Genomic DNA, 23,954 nt, shown 5'->3' with positions numbered 1-23,954 from the left:
GTCTCCACTGAGAGTGCAAAGTGTGTCTGTTCAAAATCAGTGAAGACTGTTTGAACTCACACACTTGTGGCTTCTACACACTACACACACTACACACTGCCTCTGTCTAGTTTTTCCTGATTGCCACCACCTAATGCATTCCCCACACAAATAACAAATCCCAGGCTTTTCCTGAAGGTCGCTCAATTCTCAAGAGAAACTATAGTGAAAAGCAAAGGAGGCTGCAATGGGGAGGAAAGGGTGAGAAAGCCCTGCTGTGACAGAAGACTTGTTTGCGTAATTTTGGCTACAAACCAATAAGTTATAATAATTGAAATTCATATAGTCCAGACCCCTGTGCAACAACAAACTCTTTTTAATCAAACACTCCTGTTAATTTCAAAGATTCAAAGTACGTAGCAGGATTAAGCAAGATTCACAACACTAGAAGTGGCCTTCCGGACTGGACAACTGCACTCAGAAGAAGTTAGGATGGCAAAAGCAATACTGCCTTGAAGGACTGAAATGCTTCAGCTATGCTAATATCTATACCGGTGATCATGTAATTTGCTCATTGCCCATATTAATGTGAACTTCCTCTATTTTTAGCTTCAAAAATTTAACATTTGATAGTGCCTAATGTTGAACATAGGGTGAAAGAGGGAAAGAATCCCAAGAGTCAGTTTCAAAAACAAACCTTGGTTACCACTTGTGGTTGAAGAGAAACAAGCCTACGTTTAGATGTCACAACAAGCTTGACTTGCTCTCTGGTATTGCAGCAGTGGCAGGAGTAGGAGAGAAGCAGAGCAGTTACTTTTCATCAGCACGCATTAGCACACTCTGTGTGCATATCACTACATCGTTTGCTTCTAACTATGGTTTTTAATGTGATATGTGAACCATTAAGGTGGAATCCAGTCACATATAAAAAACACTGTGAAAATGCTTTTTTAATAAACATTTCAAAAAATATATTGAATTTGACATTAAGCTCACCAACACAATCTAGTGTCACATTTGTATAATGCACTTAAAACATTCTATTTGCAACTATATAGCTGAGTCCTAAGTCACCAATGCTTAAAATCCAAAAGATTCTACTGCATATTGAACTTGAGGCATTAGCACATTTAAAGCAACACATAATGTATTGAAGAATATAACTCACTGGAGTGCCCATCATGGTGTATGTTTTTCCTGAACCTGTCTGTCCATATGCAAAAAGACAAATGTTGTATCCTTTAAAAGCACCGGATAATACTGAAGTACCAAGGTCTTGGAAAACCTGAAATGAAAAAAAGAGAGAGAGAAATTATATTTACAGTTGTACCTTGGAAGTCAAAAGGAATCCATTCCGGAAGTCTGTTCGACTTCCAAAACATTCGAAAACCAAATCACAGCTTCTGATTGACTGCAGGAAGCTCCTGCAGCCAATGAGAAGCCGTGGAAGCCCCGTCGGATGTTCAGGTTCCAAAAAAAGTTTGCAAACTGGAACGATCACTCCTGGGTTTGCAGGGCTTGGGAGCCAAAATGTCTGAGTTCCAGGGTGTTTGACAACCAAGGTATGACTGTATTATGTATACTTATCCTCAGTAATGTTCAGGAAACATGAGCAGGAAGGAGCCACTCCAGGCCTCAGCATCATCAAAAGGGGAAGATGCATTCTGCCTATCAGCTCATACTCCTTGTATGGGTTTAAGGGACATGAAAGTGAGGCTCTATTTGCCACACAATTTTATGAGAGTCACACTCAATTAACAGAGAACTCCCCCTCCCCACCCAAAACCCTGTAGTGTGCCTAATGCAACAGTAGGTGCTTTATAAACTACTACTCCAAGAAAGCTGTAACATCTGCAAATTGGAAGTGCTCCCCCAAAAATGCTTTCACAAAAATCTCATGACATTGTTTCTGTATGTTTGTTGTATTTGGCGTAAGGAATCTTGTTTCAAAAGATTTAGGCTTTCAGATAATATGCAAGGTTTCAGCACATATAGATGATACACAGAAAGAAGGAAAGGTGCAAAGAACCTGGAAACAGCGGGCTACAGAGGTGGTGCCATGAAACAGAACCCAGCTATTTTCTAATAGCTGCTCTAAATTTTGTATAAATTTTCAGGTTTTGCACTTTGATGACTGTCCTGCAGATGTTCCAAATCCACACTAGCCTGAAGAACAAAGCCTTCCAAAAATGCAGCACAGAAACAGTTCTGTCACATGACAGGAGGACACCATATGTTTACAAGGCAGTAAAACAAACACAGTATATTAAAAACAAAAATGACTTAGTTTATTGCACAAAGAAAATAAATCACTTGCTATTCAAGCACAGTTAGCTCAGATGACATATTTTGCTAACATACAAAAAGACAATCTGTGAACTTGAGAGGAAAGTCTGAGAATATCTGAAAACCATTTTGTCTGGCTTGAATATTTTCTGGTTAGTCTTTCTATAAGTCTAGTAGTAATAACTTCAGAAGTCCCTATTATATACTTCATACCTTTATATCTTAAAAAGTTGGGTCAGGCTTATGGAAACCTTATAGACCTGACCATGGAAAAAACTGTACACGTCCATGTCTAAGCTGTGGAGCTCAATATGGTCAAAATGTTTTGCTTTTAGGAACATCTCAAATTAACATCTGCTGCTTCTCATTTTAGACTCAAATAGTCTCAAATACCACAACTAGAATTTTCAAGAGATTTTGCTCCACTGTAATCACACATATACACTTGTTTTATAAAATAAGATCACATGCAACCTTTTGCCCTTGAGGCTTTTATTTCCAGCTCTGGAAAAACATTGTGGTGGAAGACTGGTTTTGGCCTGACATAATCTTGAAGGCTGCTTTATAGCACTATTGTAACATCTGTTTTTACTTAAGTTTGTTTCTATGAAGAATTCAGTGGGTGCTATCCAACTAAGTCATAGACTAGGCCCACTGAAATCTTTGGACATAAGTTACTTAAGTCCATTTACTTCCATAGGTCTTCTCCGAGTATGATGGGTAAACTACAGTTCCCATGATTCTTTGTAGGAAGCTATGTGCTTTAAATATATGGTGTGTATACAGCCACACATAGAACACTATTATTTCCCCAAGAATTCTGTTTATATCAGAAGTGAAGTAAGTACAGTCGTACCTTGGAAGTCAAACAGAATTCGTTCCAGAAGTCCGTTTGACTTCCAAAATGTTCAGAAACCAAAGTGCGGCTTCTGATAGGCTGCAGGAACCTCCTGCAGCCAAACGGAAGCTGTGGAAGCCCCACTGGAAGTTTGGGTTCCAAAGAACGTTCGCAAACCGAAACACTGACTTCCAGGTTTGCGGCGTTCAGAAGCCAGAATGTCCAAGTACCAAGGCATTCAAGATCCAAGGTACGACTGTACATGTCTTCACTCCAAACAGACAATTCATAAAGTGGTGAGGGGTTGCTTAACCCCATCCTTTTAAGCTGCCATCTGCTCAACAGCCCACCACTGGCTTTCTCCTTGCAAAATCAGAGATACAGCAGTTTGAAGAGCTATTTTCAGCAGACAGGGCTAAGGAAGAAAGAGTTAAACACAAACACTGTCTATCTGGTCTTTGGCATGGCCTGAAACTATCTTCAGCTGTTGATACAAACATAACAGACCAACACATAATGAATTGTTCCACTCTACGTTGACATAAAACCGTTAGCTAGCGTCAGACCTTAACCTCTTATTAAACTAGCCAAATAATCCACTCCCCTCTATCAAAATAATAAAAGCCAATGACAACAAGTCATAGGAATCTTCATAGAAAGGATGCAGAGAATGCAGCCCTTTCTTATTTTTTAAAAAAGTACTGTAATAGACTATAATGCAGGAAGGAAGGACTAATGTAATAGCTTTGTCTCAATGATACAGGGTCTTTTCTGCATGTGAACTCTCACGAGGAATACCAAATTAATCCCAGCTGAAGGCTTTCTGTGTGCAAAGAAAGCAGCCACCAGAACACAGGGAACCCCATTATATTCCTTAATGGAGCAAGAAACTTCTGCTATGACACTGGGTTTATTTAAGCAACATTACACTATTCATGACGAAGAAGAAAGAGCGAGACTGTGGTCATTTTGAAGCATTTCTCTCTCTTGTAAATAGATGACTGGCTACACTACTAGGAAGCCTAGCCAATCTTCAGATCCTCACTTCTTTGCTCAATTAAACAGGAAATGGTGAAACGGAAGAGACGGCTGCTCTCCAACAGATAAATCTATAGGAAAAATCCTATTGGCTGTGTAGCTAGAATGGGGTTCTGAAGATTTAAAACAACATCCTGCCTCTCTTGGTTGGCCAAAGGTACATCAATGCGCATCTCTGAAACTGTGCTACCATGCTGTGGGCAAGGAAGTTATTGGTCTACCTCATCTCTCTTGACAGTTTCTCAGGGTAAAAACCAGACAATTGCTACACAAGACCCAGCTGGATTCCTGACACTTGACTGTTTTGCCCAAGAGGAAAGGCAATGTAGAAGCCCTGACATTTATATGTAAATTTTAAAATTAAGGAATGCAACTCAGTGCTTTTTTCTGGGGGTACACAGGGGTACGCTTACCCCTCAACATTTTGTGAATCTTTGTACTTTTGTCCATTTACTGTATTTCTTTTCCCCGATTCGAACTATAAAATGATGATTTTCTTGAGTCAAAATGAGAGTACAGTCATATCTCAGGTTACAGATGCTTTGCGTTGCGCACCATGCCAAACCCGGAAGTACTGGAACGGGTTACTTCTGGGTTTTGGCGCATGCGCAGAAGCGCTAAATTGTGCTTTGTGCAGAAGCACTGAATCGCTACCTGCGTGTGCGCAGACGCGATGCTGCGGGTTGTGAACGTGCTTCCCACATGGATCACGTTCGCAACCCAAGCGTCCACTGTACCCCGAAACATTTTTTTAGAAAAAAAAGCACTGATACAACTTAACTATGTGTTGCATTGAACAAAACTGGGGCAACTTTCCTCTCTCCATGCATCCCCTAAATCTCTTCTGGAAGTTTCCCCAAGCATTTGGGGCATATGGAGGAAATGATGGGTGTGTGGGGAAAGGAGAGGGAGGGGAAGTTCCTTGCACAAGCAGAAATCCTTGTGCAAATAGGACAACTTCATGGGAGACAACGAAGTTGGGCAACACACAGCTTGGAAATCAGCACCCCAGAGATTCCAGCAGCTGCCTAGAGCACAATTCTGTCAAGAGACACAAGAAAGGGCCCTACCAAGTCTCTAGAAATAGTCTCCCTGAAAATGTATCTCCTTCCTTCTTCTAAATTCACAGCCAGAAGAACTGTACATTATAAAAGAGCTATAAGGTCACAAGTGGTTTCTTTTCACATTCTGTGCTGGCAAGAACCAACCACTAAGTTTTAGTTTTCTATTATCATGAAACAAAAGGAGGTTATTTTAAAAACACAACCTTGGTTCTCAGCCTTCAGAATGAGCTGTTAGCCACCATGTATCAATCTCTGAAAAGCTCGCTAAAGACAAATATTCCCTGTTCCTCCCTTCTAAGACCTTGAAAGGGTTTTCCAGATTGTAGGACATTTCAGTACAGTACCTAGTAGGGGTCTAACAATATCATCTGATGCTCAAAGACATTAGATCGGCTAAAAGATGTGGAAATAGCACTTGGAAATCTCCTCCCTCTTTCTCACTTCAGATGATAGAAGAGAAACAAGAAAGAGTGCCTATACCAGGCATAGGCAAACTTGGCCCCCCAAATGTTTTGGGATTACAACTCCCATCATCCCTGACCACTGGTCCTGTTAGCTAGGGATGATGGGAGTTGTAGTCCCAAAACATCTGGAGGGCCGAGTTTGCCTATGCCTGGCCTATACTGAGTTCTCTTAACTAAAAAATGGGAAGATGGGATTCTAGCAAGAAATACACTGTCATATGTATGCATTGGATTATAACCATTGGTGGTTTTGCCTTCCACTTCTTGTGGAAGCTAGGGCAGATAATTTCCCCTGCTTCTCCCTTCTGCTCTAAATACCACTTCTCATACTGTTCCAGAGAGCAGCTATTTTGGAAGCACAGGAGCTGCAATTCCCGCCTTCCACACGCAGAAGAGTTCTTTGTTAGTTCAAACCACCACTGGATGCAATCCATTGGTCCTGCATAATCTTTAGTCAAATAAATGAATCCCCCAAAATTATTTTCTCAGGTATTTTATATCTCACAATACTGGTGTATAGTCTATCAGATAAGCATTAAAAATTGTCTGATACATACTTTGTGGATGTCTTCCTAGTTGTATTCCTGATTCCTTCAAATGACTGATACATTTTCTTAATTCAGCTGTTCCCTGTATACATTGCATGCAATATGTCCATTCAAGATTCTGTGAAAAACACTTCCAACTTGGTTCAGTGAAATATGAGTCAGATGTGTTTTTGGGGAACGATGCCCTGTACAACACCACGGTCAGATTAAGAGACACAAATAACCAATTTATAAGAGATAGAGAAACCTACTACAATGATCATGATTTATTTTTAATCGTCCTATTACAGGTAAGATTAAAACTAATGCCCAGGTGGCATTATAAGGGCTCTCTCAGCCATTAGGTGGGGTGCAATAGCATCCATTTGGTGTGAGGTTTCATCCAAAATCAGTGCCAGTGGAGGCAGCATTTTTCCTCCAGCAGCACATGTGGCAGGGTGTGCGATGCAAGCAATGGTGGCAGAGGGGGTAGTGCAAGTGGCAATAGCAAGTATGGTGGTGCTGGTAGGAGTGACAGCAGGGCAGGGTGGCATGTCCTGTTTTACCTCAAGGGGGGGGGGGGAGATGGGATGTTGCACCCCTGGGCCACTATACAGCTCTAACTGCTATGTAAAAACTACTGCTATTCCTTTTCCTCCTTCCACTTCCAAACTAGAACAGCCACCAAGAACTACAGTTCAATTATGTAAGTTGCCATGGATGCTCAACAGTGGACCACGTGCCATACTCTTCAATAGGCGGTATAGGTGTGTCTCTGTTCTCCTTTCTTTCCAAAATAAAATGTAACGGAACTAATTTTTTAATGTGAGCACTGACTCCACTAATTCCTTTCCTGTTAGAGATACAGATAAAAATATTTAAAGCTTCAGTTTATTTAAGTCTTTAAGACCAACCTATGTACTTCATAAGAAACTGAAAATATTGTTAAGTTTAGCTGCAACAGTGGCACATTCACTTCCCGCGACCATCAAGATCTCAATACTTGGCAAAAGCAGCTTTTGATACCAGCTTTCCTGTGGGATTGCAAATACTTTTTAAACTTTTATTTTCACAGTCACCCCTCCCTCTCCTATGACATTCAATTGTAGCGAACTATTCATACAAAGTTATTATTCCATCTACTGTAATCAGGGAATAAATGTATGCAAATTATACCCAGTAGGATGTGAAACAATGCACACATTGTACTATGCAAAGCTAAGTGCAGACAGAGCCTGTGAGTCTACAGGCAGAAATGCCAAGGCTATGAAAACGGGAAATACATGAGAATCTGGGTTGCCGAGTGTCTAAAATGAATGTTGTTTAATGACTCCAGAATGACCATTTCAAGTAACTCTTTCAAAACAACTGATGGCACCTAATTAAATCTAAAATCATAACAAAAAAAATTAAAATATAAACTCACTTGGGGGGGAAACCCAGTTCTTTTTCAACATTTCAAATCTTAAAAGAAATCACTGCATATCTACAAGGTAAACTGAAGAAGTGTGCGACAGACATATCATATGTTCTATCATATTGTTCTTATGTGATTTTTCTTTACCTGAAATATTAAGTAAACAACCGTACTTGAGCAAATGAGAATTCATGAATAATGCACAATTCTCACAAAATAGAAATATACTGGCTAGGAGCCAATGGGGAAACTATGGAAAATAGTTACAGCTAAATCACATTCTTGGCATGCCCAAAGGACTTACATGAAACAAAGGACAAGATGCAACCCCCAGCGTCATGTACAGAAACTGACTGACAGTAAAGCTTACTTCAACACTGGCATTGGGACAGCATTGTCTAGACCCTGGTGTTCATCCAGGCAGGAGGTTAGTTTAGGGGGTGTATGACAGGTCTGCGGCACACATAGCTCTGCTCTTCAACAGAGAAGAATCGCCAGAGGGCTCAGGAGGTACTGGGGTTTGACACTGGGGCCCCCAACAGCTGCCACCTGAGGCAACTGCTTCACTCTGCCTAATGGTATGGTCAGCCCTGGTTTTTGGTTATTAAATTACTTTAAGCACACACCATAACAGAGTTGACCAGCAGAAAATCCATGCTGCTCTGAGGGTAGTCAGCTGTATCATGGCTGCTACTTAGGAAATAACTTTAAGTTAATCAATTAGCTTTTTAGTAAATAAAAACTGAGTGGCATCAGAAGGCAATCACAGAAGCATTACTTTCAAGGATGAGATGACATCATAGTAAGCAGCATAAATACAACTCAGGAACACACTTAGAAAACATTTCCTAAATGTTACCACTGAAAGGAGCAGCTGCAAGGAAAAATGTATTTAAAGCTCTGTTTGGACTCAGCCAGGGAAATGCATGACGGTATTAATGTTTATTCTTATTTTGAAGGCTTTTGGAGGTACAACCGGAAGACCAGGAGACTTTTCTTCCTGCAGCTGGAGAGAGGATGGAGAGGGCTAATACTATTTCTCACTCAAAAATGTCTGTATGTGTTAATTTTTTATTGTGACCCTGTCTGAGCTTGTTCATCGCTGCTTGGTACCAGCTTGATATATAGGACATATGGGGGGGGAAAATCACCTGCTGCTCTTTTTAAAAACTACAATTCTATTGCCAGCATGTATAGCTCAGTTGTTTAGAACATGGTGCTGATAATGACAAGGTTGCAGATTTGATCCCCAAATAGGACAACTGCATATTCATGCATTACAGGGTGTTGGACGAGATGATATTCATGGTCCCTTCCAACTCTACAATTAGGGTTGCCATATGTCCAGAATTTCCTAGACATATCCGGAATACTGCAGCCGCAAGCTAAATTCCCATGTTGACAGTGTTATTTTTTCCAATTTCCCTTAGAAATACCGTATTTTTCGCCCTATAGGACGCACATTTTCCCCTCCAAAAATGAAGGGGAAATGTGTGTGCGTCCTATGGGGCGAATGCAGGCTTTCGCTGAAGCCTGAAGAGCGAGAGGGGTCGGTGTGCACCGAGCCCTCTCGCTGTCCAGGCTTCAGGAAGCTCTGCGCAACCCTCGGGAGACCGGCTTCGAGGGTTGTGCAGAGCTGCCTGCAGTCTCGGGCTCAGCGCAGCTCTGCGCGGCCATCGGGAGCAGGGCGCGAAGTCCCGCCCGGCTCCCGATGGCTGCGCAGAGCTGCCTGCAGTCCTGGGCTCAGCGCGGCTCTGCGCGGCCATCGGGAGCAGTCCCGGGCTCAGCGCAGCTCTGCGCGGCCATCGGGAGCGGGGTGTGAAGTTCCGCCCGGCTCCCGATGGCTGCGCACAGCTGCCTGCAGTCCCGGGCTCAGCGCGGCTCTGCGCGGCCATCGGGAGCGGGGCGCGAAGTCCCGCCCAGCTCCCAATGGCTGCGCAGAGCTGCCTGCAGTCCCAGGCTCAGCGCACTTCTCCCCATTGCCAGCCCCACAAGCTCGGGGGACAGCGGGGAGGTGGAGCGCGCCTTCCCGCTGTTCCCCGACCTGGTTGTTCCAGCCACGCACCTTGGGGGGAAATAAATTTTTTTTCTTTATTTCCCCCCCAAAAAACTAGGTGCGTCCTATGGGCCGGTGCGTTCTATAGGGCGCAAAATACGGTAGCTCAAAAATGTCCAATTTCTTTGCAATTTCTATTTCTAGGTTTCTATTACGTATTCTGTGTAGGCCTATGAACGTCTAATTCAAATGATTCCAATGTGTAATATATTAGTAGAGTTGTGATTCCCAAGAAAAGTAGGGCTTATTTTCAAACATATGGAATTATCAGGAATCTCAGTTAGTATTAAAAGGGCTAGGGAGATGATATTATAATAATTATACCACATTCCTAAATGTGTCTAATCAGAAAGAAGTCCTATTAATTTGAAGTGTCATCAGTGGTGAGAAAGCATCATATGTCCGTCCATTTCTCCTGCAACTATTGCCACTGCTGATCTGAATCTACTTAGTCACTAGGAGACAGGGATGTCAACTTGAATAAAATATTGTAGGGGCCCAGGTAGGCCCCACCCCACATAATCAGTCACATGACACAATGCACACACACTATCTAAATGGGAATGCCCATCAATGTTGTGCCCCCCCCCGGGCCCCTCAAACATTTTATTGGGGGGCCGAAGCCCCCATGGCCCCTGGGAGTTGACTCCTATGCTAGGAGATGCATTAAAACTTTTCAAAGAGGCATTGGGGACAATGAGAAGGCCCTTCCCCAAAGTCATTAGTTTTATTACAGGGCAGAGATTATGCTGGTGAAGGAGATTGAAATGGCTGTGTGATAGGCTATAACTGTAGGAAGACATCCAAGTCTATAATATGGCAGTATGGGGAGTCAGATGGAAAGAAGCTGGATTATGCTGTCCGTGAGAGTTGTAGTAACATTTTAAGTGGGAAAGTGTAATGTGAAAATAGTTTTGGCAGTTCACCATGCTTGCCTTCTGGTTGGCCACCGTGAGAACAAGATGGTGGGATAGATGGGCCATTGGCTTGATCTAGCAGGCTTTTTTTATGATGGTATAGAAAGTACTAACACACACTAAGAATCATAGTGCTAACCTGAGGGGTGAGCTCTCTGCCTACTCTTTAAGACAACAGATGTATAGCACATGCTAACACACCACATACTTTAGGAGCTGGAAGAGTATCTGTGTGCAGCAGCTGTCATTCCATTATTCAAGATAAGTACAGATGCATCCAACAGCCTTTCCAGTTATTACAAATTTCACTGTCCATTTATATATAATTTTCCCCAAAACACTACTCACAACTGTTGGAGGTCTTAAGGGACTGTATGATGGCTGAAAATGAAACCAGTGCTTTTTACTTTTAAACCAGAACCATTTATTATTACTTATACAAAGTGTAAGGGTAAACAGTGGCTGACCACAGAGAAGCTCAATTTAACTTATTTCAACAGATCGGAAACCCAAGAGGCCAATCTAATGGTTTGGCTGGTGAGGTCTTAGGTTATTATGAAATGGAAAAAGAAAAGAAATAATTTTCTAGCGACTATATCCATTTACCTGGAAATATATTCCGTTTAACTTAATTTGACTTGCAACAATTTGATCAAGAATACTTGCTTTCATCAAGCACTAACAGAACTATTTAACACTATGCATTTCTACCTGTAAGTTCTATTGGATCTTATTCTCAGGTAAGCATGCATTGGACTGCAGACTAAAGCAGACAAATACTATACATACAATTAATACCATCCTACCTCTGGATTTCCACTGCCTGATCCAAAGTCTCCTCTATCCCCTCTACAACCCGCTATCAGCATCAAACTTCTATATCTACATTCTGTTTGAGGTTTCATTCTCAATGGCCCCTACTTTCCTTAACTTTGCCTTTCCCCATTGCTACTACCACTTTAAAGCTATTCTTCTCTCAGGTTCCTGTTTCTGAACGCACTGTCTTCTATCAATCACCTCTTCTTTTGACTTTTTCTGGGTTGTCTTCTTAATTGGCTTCCCAGCTTTCAAGCTCCCAACTTGACCACAGTGATGAACCACTTCCTCCCTCTAAGAATTGTGAGAGATTTTACTTGTCTTAACTGACATTTTAGTCTGTTATGGACGCTGTACTCTATCAAGGGACACGGGTGGCGCTGTGGTTTAAACCACTGAGCCTCTTGGGCTTACTGATCAGAAGGTCGGCAGTTTGAATCCCTGCAACGGGGTGAGCTCCTGCGAACGGGGTGAGCTCTGTCCCAGCTCCTGCCAACCTAGCAGTTTGAAAGCATGCCACTGCAAGTAGATAAATAGGTACCACTGTGGTGGGAAGATAAATGACGTTTCCATGTGCTCTGGTTTCCATCATGGTGTTCTGTTGCACCAGAAGCGGTTTAGTCATGCTGGCCACATGACCCGGAAAGCTGTCTGTGGACAAACGCTGGCTCCCTCGGCCTGAAAGCAACCCCATAGTTGCCTTTGACTGGACTTAACCTTCCAGGGGTCCTTTACCTTTACCTTTTTACTCTTTGTCAATATTCACAACAAAATCAATTACTAAGGAAGACTCTCAAACAAGTGAGATTCCTCACTGGCCTTGCAGACAACTTCATTGTCCAGAAAGTGGGAGAAGCAACAAGAGGAACTGCCATTTTAGATCTGGTCCTAACCAATGTTGATGACCTGGTTAGTGGGGTAGAAGTGGAAGGATCATTAGGCGCGAGTGATCATGCTCTTCTGAAGTTTACTATACAGCGGAAAGGAGCAGCCAAGCATACTAGGACTCAATTTCTTGACTTTAAGAAAGCCGACTTCATAAAATTTAGGGAAGTGCTGGGTGAGATCCCATGGACAGTAATACTAAAAGGAAAGGGAGTTCATGATGGCTGGGAGTTTGTTAAGAGGGAGATAGTAAAAGCACAACTTCAGGCAATACCAATGAGACGGAAACATGGAAGGTGCCTAAAGAAGCCAGGGTGGCTATCTAAAGAACTTTTAACTGAGTTAAGATTAAAAAAGGATGTGTACAAAAAATGGAAAAGGGGGGAACCACCAAAGAGGAATTCAAACAAATAGCCAGCACGTGTAGACACAAAGTCAGAAAAGCAAAGCACAGAATGAACTCAGGCTTGCTAGAGAGGTTAAAAGCAACAAAAAAGGCTTTTATGGGTATGTTCGTAGCAAAAGGAAGAACAAAGAAACAGTGGGGTCACTCAGAGGAGAAGATGGTGAAATGCAAACAGGGGACACAGAAAGGGTTGAACTCCTCAATGCCTTCTTTGCCTCAGTCTTCTCCAATAAAGAATACAATGCCCGACCTGAAGAATTTGGAGCAAATGATTCAGCAGAGGAAACACAGCCCAGAATAACTAAGGAGATAGTACAATAATACTTGGCTAGTTTAGATGTATTCAAGTCTCCAGGGCCAGATGAACTGCATCCAAGAGTATTAAAAGAACTGGCAGATGTGATCTCAGAACCACTAGCAGTCATCTTTGAGAATTCCTGGACAACAGGCGAAGTCCCGGCAGACTGGAGGAGGGCAAATGTTGTCCCTATTTTCAAAAAGGGGAAAAGAGAGGACCCAAATAATTACCGCCCAGTCAGTCTGACATCAATACCAGGGAAGATTCTGGAGCAGATCATTAAGCAAACAGTCTGTGAGCACCTAGAAAGGAATACTGTGATCACCAATAGTCAGCATGGATTTCTGAAAAATAAGTCATGTCAGACTAACCTGATCTCGTTTTTTGACAGAATTACAAGCCTGGTAGATGAAGGGAACGCAGTGGATGTAGCCTACCTTGATTTCAGCAAGGCATTTGACAAGGTGCCCCATGATATTCTTGTAAAGAAGCTGGTAAAATGCGGTCTTGACTATGCTACCACTCAGTGGATTTGTAACTGGCTGACTGACCGAACCCAAAGGGTGCTCATCAATGGTTCCTCTTCATCCTGGAGAAGAGTGACTAGTGGGGTGCCACAGGGTTCTGTCTTGGGCCCGGTCTTATTCAACATCTTTATCAACGACTTGGATGATGGACTCAAGGGCATCCTGATCAAATTTGCAGATGACACCAAACTGGGAGGGGTGGCTAACACCCCAGAGGACAGGATCACACTTCAAAACGACCTTGACAGATTAGAGAACTGGGCCAAAACAAACAAGATGAATTTTAACAGGGAGAAATGTAAAGTATTGCACTTGGGTAAAAAAAATGAGAGGCACAAATACAAGATGGGTGACACCTGGCTTGAGAGCAGTAATAATAATAATAATAATAAATTTTATTTATATCCCGCCCTCCCCAGCCGAAGCCGGGCTCAGGGCGGCTAACAACAATCAACAATCAAACAATCAGATATTCAGATATTCACACATTCTAAAAATATTACATTATAAAAATCAATTAAAATCAAATTAATGGCAACTAATTAAGCAAGATTCTAAGCAGGTTGCCAGAGGAGGGAGTCAGACTGCGCCCTGACCAAAGGCCTGGTGGAACAACTCTGTCTTGCAGGCCCTGCGGAAGGATGTCAGGTCCCGCAGGGCCCTAGTCTCTTGTGACAGAGCGTTCCACCAGATTGGAGCCGCAGCCGAGAAGGCCCTGGCTCTAGTTGAGGCCAGCCTAACCTGGCTCTAGTTGAGGCCAGCCTAACCAGTACATGTGAAAAGGATCTAGGAGTCTTGGTTGACCACAAACTTGACATGAGCCAACAGTGTGACGCGGCAGCTAAAAAAGCCAATGCAATTCTGGGCTGCATCAATAGGAGTATAGCATCTAGATCAAGGGAAGTAATAGTGCCACTGTATTCTGCTCTGGTCAGACCTCACCTGGAGTACTGTGTCCAGTTCTGGGCACCACAGTTCAAGAAGGACACTGACAAACTGGAACGTGTCCAGAGGAGGGCAACCAAAATGGTCAAAGGCCTGGAAATGATGCCTTATGAGGAACGGCTAAGGGAGCTGGGCATGTTTAGCCTGGAGAAGAGGAGGTTAAGGGGTGATATGATAGCCATGTTCAAATATATAAAAGGATGTCACATAGAGGAGGGAGAAAGGTTGTTTTCTGCTGCTCCAGAGAAGCAGACACGGAGCAATGGATCCAAACTACAAGAAAGAAGATTCCACCTAAACATTAGGAAGAACTTCCTGACAGTAAGAGCTGTTCGACAGTGGAATTTGCTGCCAAGGAGTGTGGTGGAGTCTCCTTCTTTGGAGGTCTTTAAGCAGAGGCTTGACAACCATGTGTCAGGAGTGCTCTGATGGTGTTTCCTGCTTGGCAGGGAGTTGGACTCGATGGCCCTTGTGGTCTCTTCCAACTCTATGATTCTATGATTCTAAGTCAGTGGCAGCAACAACTAGCTTTAACTTAGCTTTAATTTTTCAAAAATTACTTAACCACAAAGTCTTATCAAAATGAATATGCCAGTAATGTCGTTTGTGGATCACAGCCCCCAAAGAGAGACAATTCTATATGATTTTAGTCTAATAACTTTTGTTTGCAATGTATACCAAGATAATATTAAAAAGTAAAATGGAATTCGAGGGTTTTTTGTTTCTCACTGTATGTTATCTTTTCTTAACATAGGACTAATTCAGTATGCTCACTGATTCCAACTTAGGAATTCTGGAGAGGGAATAAAACAGGCTAGAGCCCAAAAAGTGACCTTATTCGTGTAAAATCCAAACCATTCCAATGCCTATTGAATGCAGCAGCTGTGTTGCTGGCAGAAGAAATGTAACATAACTAAAACATTCATGGAGAAGATTTCCCTCCCCCTCATGCAGATCCAATTTTTGCACAAAAAAACCTTTTCTTATATCATGCTCTTTTCATTTCTCCCCCTCTCTCTCAAAATTGGGAAAACAATAACAGTTGACTGCTCAGCACTTTGCAAGTATTTCATGAGAAAAATTCCACTTTATACCCACATACATGGCATATATCACTTCCTAATCAATGTATTTTAAAGCTACCGTATTTTTCGCCCTATAGGACGAACTTTTTCCCCTCCAAAAATGAAGGGGAAATGTGTGTGCATCCTATGGGGCGAATGCAGGCTCTGTGGCTTCAGCGATAGCAACGCGAAGCCTCCGAAGCCTGCGCTCCGGAGGCTTTGTGTTGCTTTCGCTGAAGCCAGGAGAGTCTGCTCTTTGAGGCTGGCGGTGGGGGAAAGCAGCGCTTCCCCGCATCGCCAGCCCCAGAGGATGGGGGGCAGCAGGAAGGCGAGCGACGCCTTCGCGCTGCTCCCCGACCCCGCTTCGAGGCTGGCGGTGGGGGGAATCCCCCCACCTCACAGAAAAGCCCGCAGGAGCCGCACACCCTTTAAAGAGCGCGCCGCTCTTGGGGGCTTTTCCCCAAGGAGGGAGAAGGGACTGACTGGCCGTTACAATCCCTTCTCCCTCCTGGTCGAAAAGCCCGCAGGAGTCGCGCGGGAGGTGGGGGAATTCCTCCACCTCCCACAAAAGCAGGGAGAAGGTCTTGGAGTAGCGCACAGGCTGCGGGGGGGGGCTGCGGGGGGGGGGAGGAATCATATTTTTCCCCTTGATTTCCCCCCCTCCAATCTTTCAATTATGGATACAGTTTCTGCCAAAGCCTCTAAGCCAAATGCAATTTGAATTTCACAACTGCTATCTGGAAACCGGGGAAAAAACCCAACTCAATCTTTTTAATCATATCTAGTAAAAATAATCATTTTCTTCTATCATAATTATTTCATTGTATCTGTTAACCAATTAATGCGTGATCCTTCCTTTAAAGATGTGTTTCCTATTTTAATACTCTCCCTTGTTTTCTCTCTTTTAAATTCCCCATTCTTTATTCAGCTACGTCTCAAAATATACACATTTTATTAAAATGTATTTTAAGAGCAAAAACTCTAACTGCAAGCACTCTTTCATCATTGTTTATAAAATCCCTGTCTTTAAATCCCATGTGCATTGACTCACTATATGCCTGGCTTCAACAATATCCACTTCTGTCCCTAGGGAGCAAAAAATTCTAACAAAACCTCGTAATGGAAAACAATATGATCTGTTAAACAGATGGCTTGGTGTAGGGGTGTTGCCTACCATACAGTTGTACAGGAACAAAAGATAAGATTTATTATTCTATTTGGAAATTCACATTATCAACTATCAAACACTTAACCATTTTTCTTAATGCTTAATTAATGAATTTCCATTAAGTTGTTCAGCACACATAATATTGTCCCCACCAGTCCTCCATCCCATAATTTCCAGGCTTTGGCATACAGTATGCAAACTACAGGCAGATAATCAAGATGATACAGTATACAATAAAATTATATTGATGGTATTAGAGCAGGGGTCAGCAAACTTTTTCAGCAGGGAGCCAGTCCACTGTCCCTCAGACCTTGTGGGGGGCCGGACTATATTTTGAAAAAAAATATATGAACGAATTCCTATGCCCCACAAATAACCCAGAGATGCATTTTAAATAAAAGGACACATTGTAAAAACATGCTGATTCCTGGACTGTCCATGGGCTGGATTTAGAAGGCGATTGGGCTAGATCCGGCACCCGGGCCTTAGTTTACCTACCCATGTATTAGAGCATCCACAATCTACGTAGGAATAAATAATGCAAGAATGCAAATGAAATTGACATCAGCTAAGCTTCATTGTAATTGATGGATATTCATTGCTCTGGCAAGTGAATGAAGCAATAATAAGCAATTCAAGCATTACTATTATTTGTCACAGATTAGCATAAAGTCAAAGAATGAGGAAAATAATTATTTGAATTGATGGCAGTGATACTTCAAGCTAGCAGTTTTCACTGTAACACTCCTTACAATGGCTGGCTTTTGTTAAACGTGTTTTACATGTTGAGCATGTGCAGTCCAAAGTGACCACCAATGGAACTTACTCCCAGGCACCTGATCAATGATTGATCAGGGATGTGAACCCAGATCATCCCACCCAAATTCCAACATACTGACCACTACATGACCCGGTGCCACTATTCTGTGACAGCTGGCTGATCCTAAAAACAGAAGAAGAATGCTGATAGATGAGACCAAAGGCCTATCCAGTCCAGTCCAGTCCAACTTTCTGAAAGTTTGGGTCAATGTTAAGAACATCTGGAGTGGGTTGTAAGGGGCGTTATTGGTCTGACACAGTACAACAGTTCACACATACCTAAGACCAATGGATTAGAAACTGCTAATTTCAATGTGTTACTGATTTTATAAAGAAACCAGTTTCATTTTATAGATTTCCAAGAAAGAAGAAAAAAATACCACTTATTTCCTTACCACTTCCTGAGAGGCATATGTGGGATCCTCAGGGTCAACTGACCAATAGCAGTAATCAAAGCCAAATGCCACAACTTTCTCCCTTGTGTCCCAAACACCCTCATATCTGCTGTCCACCTGAGTTGAAAGAAAATGAAAGAAAGCAGCATGCATTTAGTTGTATTTACAAGATTTATTCTAAACCACTTCTTGATTTTTACATTTCTTTCAGTTAAAAGTATTGAGTCAAACACAGTCTGCACATTCCTCTTCCTATTTTTACATTTCAAATAAAGATAATAAATACCACTTAAACAAGGGTGTCCAGAAATTCTGCAATGGAAATGATGATGGTGGTGATGATCTCAAACTCTCTTTCTCAGATACCCAAACTATATATTATTATGCATACTGGTAAAATGGCACCGTTAGATAAGGAGTGGTCCATACAAGCATTTTCACTGCTTGATTACTGTTTAATCAGGTGTCAAACTACAGGTGTGAATGAGCCATCACAAACATAACTTGTATTTCACTTCAAATAACCAGAACACAAAGAAATCACTTCATACTTTCTGCTGCAAATTATCCAGCCTTTATGAACTGATCCTCATTTGTGCACTTTATGACTTTTGTTTTTGATAACAAAAACCTGAAAAGAAGTCCAGAATTCATGAGGTAAAACTGGGAGAAAAGAATTGAGGGATCTGTTAGTACCACCATCTCTGGTTACTCAAATCTCTTGCTAAAATGCCTGAAGCAGAAACTTTCAGTGTCTGTCTGTTGTCACGCAAGTGGTAATCCTTTCTTTAAACAAAAACAAAAACACTTAACCATAAGAACCAGAGGGTGCAGCAAAAATGATGAATGCCATATTACTTTATCTAAAGTATTGCACATGTTTGCTTTAACATATTTTCTCCATCACCAATTTGATTCACACATAATTTTTGGCGACTTCTTTCACCTGCAAGAGTGATCGACCAATAGGTAAAGGTAAAGGGACCCCTGACCATTAGGTCCAGTCGTGACTGACTTTGGGGTTGCGGCACTCATCTCGCTTTATTGGCCGAGGGAGCCAGCATACAGCTTCCGGGTCATGTGGCCAGCATGACTAAGCCGCTTCTGGCGAACCAGAGCAGCGCACAGAAACACCGTTTACCTTCCCGCCGGAGCGGTACCTATTTATCTACTTGCACTTTGACATGCTTCCGTTGGTGTGCTAGGTTGGCAGGAGCAGGGACCAAGCAACGGGAGCTCACCCCGTCGCAGGGATTCGAACCGCCGACCTTCTGATGGCAAGTCCTAGGCTCTGTGGTTTAACCCACAGTGCCACCCGCATCCCTGATCTACCAATATGAGCAGCAAAATTAAAGCAGAATTAAACAAATATTGTATCCTAAATGTTACAGAAGATGCCACACCTGACTTGATTCACATTCACACAGGTGAACAGGGGAAAATTTGCATATGCTGGTTTCCAAATCCATGGTAAGTTGGTTTGTATGCATTAAGTGCTAAAGCTAGGATTCAATGGCATATATGCACCACAAGCTCACCAGAGACTGGGGAACAGTATACCAATAGGCTTTTCAAGTGTTTTCACTGAGACTATCATACTATACCTCTCCAATAGTTGTGGAAGCAGATGCTGAGGACTGCAAGCTTCAACTCACTATATACAACTCACATAAGACTTACTGTAAGCAAAGGACAATGGCCACAATCTGTGATATGGTCACATACTTGACATGCTGGCTGTTTGTAACATTATTTTTTGTTTTTCACATTAAAAAAAAAATGTTTATTATGCTTTTACTTCTGAACTAATGGCAGCCACAAAAAGGGAGAGAGGTGAAAAATACACAAGCTATTGTTTTGACTTCTGGTATGGCGACTCTATTACTAATCTGCCTGCACCAGGAAAGCAGGCAGGGCATGTTGCCAAACAAATATATTTTTACTTTGTGCTCATCAAAAGAGGAAAGCACTGAGTCACCACACGGAGGAGAAATAGCAGTACCCTAATGGCAGTAAAAACAAACAGCAATTCAACATTTTACAATGATTTCCAAATTTTATTTTATTGTGTAAATAAGTTTTCTTTTTTTAAAAAATAACCTATGCAGTATGACAAATCACCACTTGCAGTATCTTAGACAGAAAGTAAAAGCACCATTTAAAGAGCTGGTTTTGAAAAATACACCCAAATCAATCAGATAATGCTTTGACACGTAGCAAAATTAACTGTGAAGCGACTGGCATTAATTAAAACCCAAGACTAACCAGAGGTAATAGATACTTGAGGCTCCATTAGTGTCCCAAAGCAGATCAGCTGCTTAGAACAAAGCCTTCTCCATCTATTTAGATTGCCCTTTCAAAATAACTTTGATAATTTAAAACTAGCATATCTCAATGTTATCTATTAAATGTTTAATATTATGCTGTGATGCCACTAATGATCCTTTCAAACTCTTAGGGGATACATTCTGTTTTTCAGATACACGTGCTCCTTAGCTTCCAGTAATACAAGGATATGACATTATTATACTTTGCTAATGAAAAAATGTACAAAGACAACCTGAAGCATCAGCAACACAAATTCTACAGGATGTCCTCTCCTCAAAGTCCCTAAAATATCAGAAGCATGCTCCATAGTAAATCAGAATAGGGCTTTTGGTGTGGTTGCTCTTGTTTTGCAGAACAGCATCCTAGTTGAGATATCTTCTATTTGTAGTTTCTGGAAACATTTTGAGGTATTTTTGTTTCAACAAGCTTTTTTCAGGTGAATGGATTAAAAAAAGTAGGTCTGTGCCTTGGGTCTATAACTGTATTGTTTTAAATCCTATTTCTGATTTTTTTTTTTTTAAATTACGTGATTGCAAGTCACCTTGAGATGTGTGAAAACTAATAAAATTAAATAAGACTTTTGTCATGTTATTTTCACTATTGTATGCATTTCCTCTAATATACATGATGGCAATAATTTTGTGGCTTGAGGGCTAAATTGTAATTTGCACTTGTCTGAAATTTTGCTGCATTTTGGCTCGCATACAGTTTCAGGAAAGGCAAATGGTTACCAAATCAAATTTCTCCCCCATCTGTTATGATTTTATGATCCTTTAAGAGAGTGTTATCTGTGTGGAAGTAAAACTAACCTCTAAGAATCGATTTGCCACGCTAACTAACTTGAACTTATGTTTGCTTTGCCTACTGGTACAATATAAACTGGTCTTTTCAACAATTGTATCAAAAGGATTACCTTTAACAATAAAGCTTATAATGCACAATCATTCAGAGGCATGCCTCATTTAGCTCACTATGTTCTACAATGGCTATTATGTTTGACTGAGAGCTCTTGACTTGCTACAAAGATAAAATTAAAACTCCCCCCCCCCCCAGGCAGTTACTGAGCTTTCTGTCCTACTAAGAAGAAAATAGAAAGCAAATTATTTTGCTAGTCACCTCACCTAAAATACCAAAAACATTATTTATTAAACTTATTAATCACTTTCCTAAGCAAAAAGCAACTCAAAGTGACTTGCAACAATAAATAAATTACACATGCATTACAACGTAAACAAATTATTATTTATTATAAATTCTGCTGATTCCTGATAAATTAGATTAATTCATTGAGGATAAGGCTTTGCATACTTGTTGGCGGGGAACAAATGAGTGAGAGTAGCCTAATGCATATGCCCTACAAAACTGTTGGCCTCTGTGGGAGACCAGATGCTGAACTGAGGGCTGGGCCACCCATGAGGCAGACTGAGGCAGATGCCTTGGGTAGTGGAATTCCATGGTGCAGTGCCTCTGCAGGTGCCCCAGTCACCCCTGCCACTGCTGCAGAAGCGAGAAGTGGTGGCTACCAGAGAGATCTTGCTAGAGTTCTGTGAGATCTCACTGGAAGCCACCATGTGACCCCAGTAAATGAGTTTGAGGGAAGGGCTACAGCGGGGGTGGGTGGGTGGACTTCCCATTTTGCCATGATGCCACCCCTGACTGGACTTGATAAGCCTTTGGGGGGATTCCATTAAAACAGTTCTTATATTTAGAAGGTAAGTGCTACAAAGTTTCGTTTCCTAATCAAATAAACCACACTTCAATCCCAATAAATATTTCTGAATGTATGCATTTCCCATATTTGCCAATGGAAAAGGAAAATTCCACATATGCATCCAATGAAAGTTAGAGTTCTTTCCTCGGGTATCCATAAGAAATAGAAGAAACATATGATTCCAAACTAGTTCAGCATGTGAGTTGGCATAAAATGGTTATCTCCCTTAACTCTCAAACTTGCCTGTGATGAGAGGAGGAAACAGACATTGCAACAGCATTTAAAACTGTAATTGTGTTCATCTACTTTAATTATATATTTGAAAACATGAAGTGGCATCATAATAAGCTGCAGTTCTCCTTTAGTTCTGTTAGATGTAAGCATTTCACATAGCTGCTCCATGTCTGCAAGCTTGCCACCAGCAGAGTATGTAGAGATATATTTTGGTCAACACCTTGCAGTGTCTTACAAATGACAATAAAAATTATCCGTTACTTATGCCCTCCATACCCCAACCACAATAAAGAACCAGCCAACTGATCTCATGAATGTCCTAAAAGACACTGAACACCATCTATCCACTGGCCCCCTCCTAGAATAGGTCCAAGAATTATCCCAGCTCCGGAAAGAATATAAAAGAAGGAGGAAAACACTTATCTAGTTATTTGATTTCTGCCAACAGCCTCTTAAGGCATTTAAAATACTAATTATCTTAAGCAAGTCACCTAAAATAATCAGGCGGACATGCATATACAAATAAAGACTAAGCAAGAAATAGAAAGCATCTGTCCTGCCCAATTCCCACAGTAATCATGGTTACTCTATAATTCACTTATCTGCCTTTATTCCGAATAGTAAGATACATTGCCAACAGAAACTGATTTTGGCCCCATTTTACTATTTGACTAAAAGAGTACAGTAGCATTCAGGAGTCCCAATGTCTGGAAAAAAACCAGTTCTGTTTCCCATGCCCTATAAAAGAAGCCTCCAAGAATCTCAAAACGGAAAGGATGTACAGTCCAACTAAGTCAATTCTAAACGTAGCCAGTCACCCATCAGGATGTTAACTGTAGCTCAGTACACAGTTCTGTTACGTTTCCCAGAGATTAGTTGCAATCCTATTAGACTGCAATTAAAAGACAGGGCAAGGGAGAGAGAAATAAGGAAGAAAGTTATCCAGATGTTTGGAATTTTGTCCTTATCTTACTGTTACTAACAATTTACTGACAGCCTTGACAAAATAAAGGCATTCAACTGAAATGCAGGGAGCTGCAGCAACAGAAGCATGGCTAGAAGAAGGCTATGTTATCATCTGTTTTAAAGATCAACAGATGTTTACTTCAATTCCATAAGGAACTCAGAAGCTGTGCCAATTTAGGTTTCCCTCTCCCCCCCCCCCTTTGCATTTCCTTCCCAGTTTATTTTTAAATTTGCTTTTGGGATACGAAAGAATGATTTTCAGCAGATTTTTCTAAAGGACTGGCAACTGCTTTAAAAAAAAACCAACGTAGCAAAACAGTAGGTTTACTGTTTCCCAGACATAGAACGAAAGTCCTCTTAATACATAACATAAGAACATAATAAAAGCCTGCTGGATCAGGATAGTAGCCTATCTAGCCTGGCATCCTGTTATCACAGTGGCCAACCAGATGCCTGTGGGGAACCTGCAAGCAGGGCTTAAGCACAATATCATTCTCCCCTCCTGTGGCTTTCAGCAACTGATAAAACTCTGCATTGCACTCAAAACACACTTATACCTCAGTATAATTGTGGCTTCAGATTTTGGTCTTGTGCCAAAAATCAAGAGGGCCACGTTTGTATGAGCATTCCCCCCACCCTTGAAAGGTACCACAGGTATCTCAAAATGATGTTTAGACACATATGCTTTCAGAAAGCAGTATGAGAATTTGATGCAAGAGTCCATCCACCCAGGAAAAACAAAATGCAAAAACGTAACAAATGGTAAGTGAAGTCACCTCAAGTTGAAGCTAGAATTCAACCTGCAC

General features: G+C 41.6%; 1 protein-coding gene across 4 annotated transcripts in view; it reads right to left on the bottom strand.

Annotated features, from left to right (window-relative positions):
• STARD9 (StAR related lipid transfer domain containing 9) overlaps positions 1-23,954 on the bottom strand; it is a 112,196-nt gene that overhangs the window by 80,561 nt on the left and 7,681 nt on the right. For all 4 annotated transcript variants that reach the window (XM_081857262.1, XM_081857261.1, XM_081857264.1 and 1 more), the window contains exons 3-4: positions 17,910-18,026; positions 1,148-1,264 (exon numbers count right to left, since the gene is read on the bottom strand). In XM_081857262.1, coding sequence (XP_081713388.1) covers positions 1,148-1,264; positions 17,910-18,026 — 234 coding nt within the window. The remainder of the gene's footprint in view (positions 1-1,147; positions 1,265-17,909; positions 18,027-23,954) is intronic.

Source organism: Podarcis erhardii (genome assembly GCF_964252035.2).
Source record: "Podarcis erhardii genome assembly, chromosome: 1".
In the NCBI taxonomy this organism is placed as follows: Eukaryota; Metazoa; Chordata; class Lepidosauria; order Squamata; family Lacertidae; genus Podarcis; species Podarcis erhardii.
Note: the sequence above shows the minus strand (reverse complement) of the source record. Positions and strands in the feature narration are given on the sequence as shown.